Raw genomic sequence first — 1,076 nt, 5'->3', positions numbered from 1 at the left:
CATCTCGTTTGCAAGAAATGGCGATCCATGGCCACCACCCAGCGGTTCCTCCAGATGAGACGTGAAGGTTCCTTTCAGACCCCATGGTTGTTTCTGTTTGCTGCTCATAAAGATGGGTGCTCCTCTGGTGAAATTCATGGGTATGATGTTTCTCAAGACAAATGGCATAAGATTGACTCTGAGCTACTTAAAGGGCGGTATATGTACTCAGTGACGAGCATCCATGAGGAGATTTATATAATTGGAGGTCGTTCTATGGACAGAAACTCTTTCAAGTCCCACAGAGGGATCTTGGTATTCAGTCCTTCAACCAAATCATGGCGTAAAATTGCATCTATGAGACATGCTAGATCACTTCCCATAGTTGGTGCCTCTGAAGTTACTTCAGAGTTCTCGACCATACAGACGCAACAGAATCGCCAAGATAGACGGTTTCACCTGTCAAGAGTTGGTGGGGAATCAGACGTTTATGAAGACCCTCACAGGTTATCTGTAAGACGACAGCACCGAAACTCAGCTGATCAAAACGGAACTAAATCCCTCAGATTAGCAAGACAAAAGCTTGATCGGCTAAACCAAAACAGCTCCAAGAGATTTGTGCTCATATCCATCGGAGGCACAGGATTGTTTGATGAGCCACTGGATTCAGGTGAAATATACGACTCAGCAACAAACACATGGTCAGAAATCCAGAGACTCCCGATAGGCTTCGGGGTTGTATGTTGTGGGATCATATGCAATGGAATCTTTTATGCGTATTCCGACAATGATAAGCTATCAGGGTATGACATAGAGAGAGGCTTCTGGATTGCGATCCAAACATCCCCAATCCCTCCTCGGGTTCATGAGTTCTATCCTAAACTCGTCTCCTGCAACCAACGGTTGTTCATGCTCTCTGTTTCATGGTGCGATGAAGGAGATGGACAGATTGGGAGGAGAAACAAAGCAGTGAGAAAGCTGTGGGAGTTGGATCTTGTGTACCTCACGTGGACCGAAGTTTCAGTACACCCGGACGCACCAATGGATTGGAACGCCACATATGCCTCAGACAAGAACATACTAATGGGAGTTGAGAT

At 45.9% G+C, this 1,076-nt stretch overlaps 1 protein-coding gene across 2 annotated transcripts in view; it reads left to right on the top strand.

Annotated features, from left to right (window-relative positions):
* LOC104725234 (F-box/kelch-repeat protein At5g42350) overlaps positions 1 to 1,076 on the top strand; it is a 9,999-nt gene that overhangs the window by 2,050 nt on the left and 6,873 nt on the right. The window contains exon 3 of one of the 2 annotated variants that reach the window (XM_019233161.1): positions 344 to 1,074. In XM_019233161.1, the coding sequence (XP_019088706.1) occupies positions 344 to 1,074 (731 nt within the window). The remainder of the gene's footprint in view (positions 1 to 343; positions 1,075 to 1,076) is intronic. The other variant, XM_010443858.2, reaches the window with a different exon arrangement.

This window comes from Camelina sativa, chromosome 11 (genome assembly GCF_000633955.1).
Source record: "Camelina sativa cultivar DH55 chromosome 11, Cs, whole genome shotgun sequence".
Classification (NCBI taxonomy): domain Eukaryota; kingdom Viridiplantae; phylum Streptophyta; class Magnoliopsida; order Brassicales; family Brassicaceae; genus Camelina; species Camelina sativa.
Note: the sequence above shows the minus strand (reverse complement) of the source record. Positions and strands in the feature narration are given on the sequence as shown.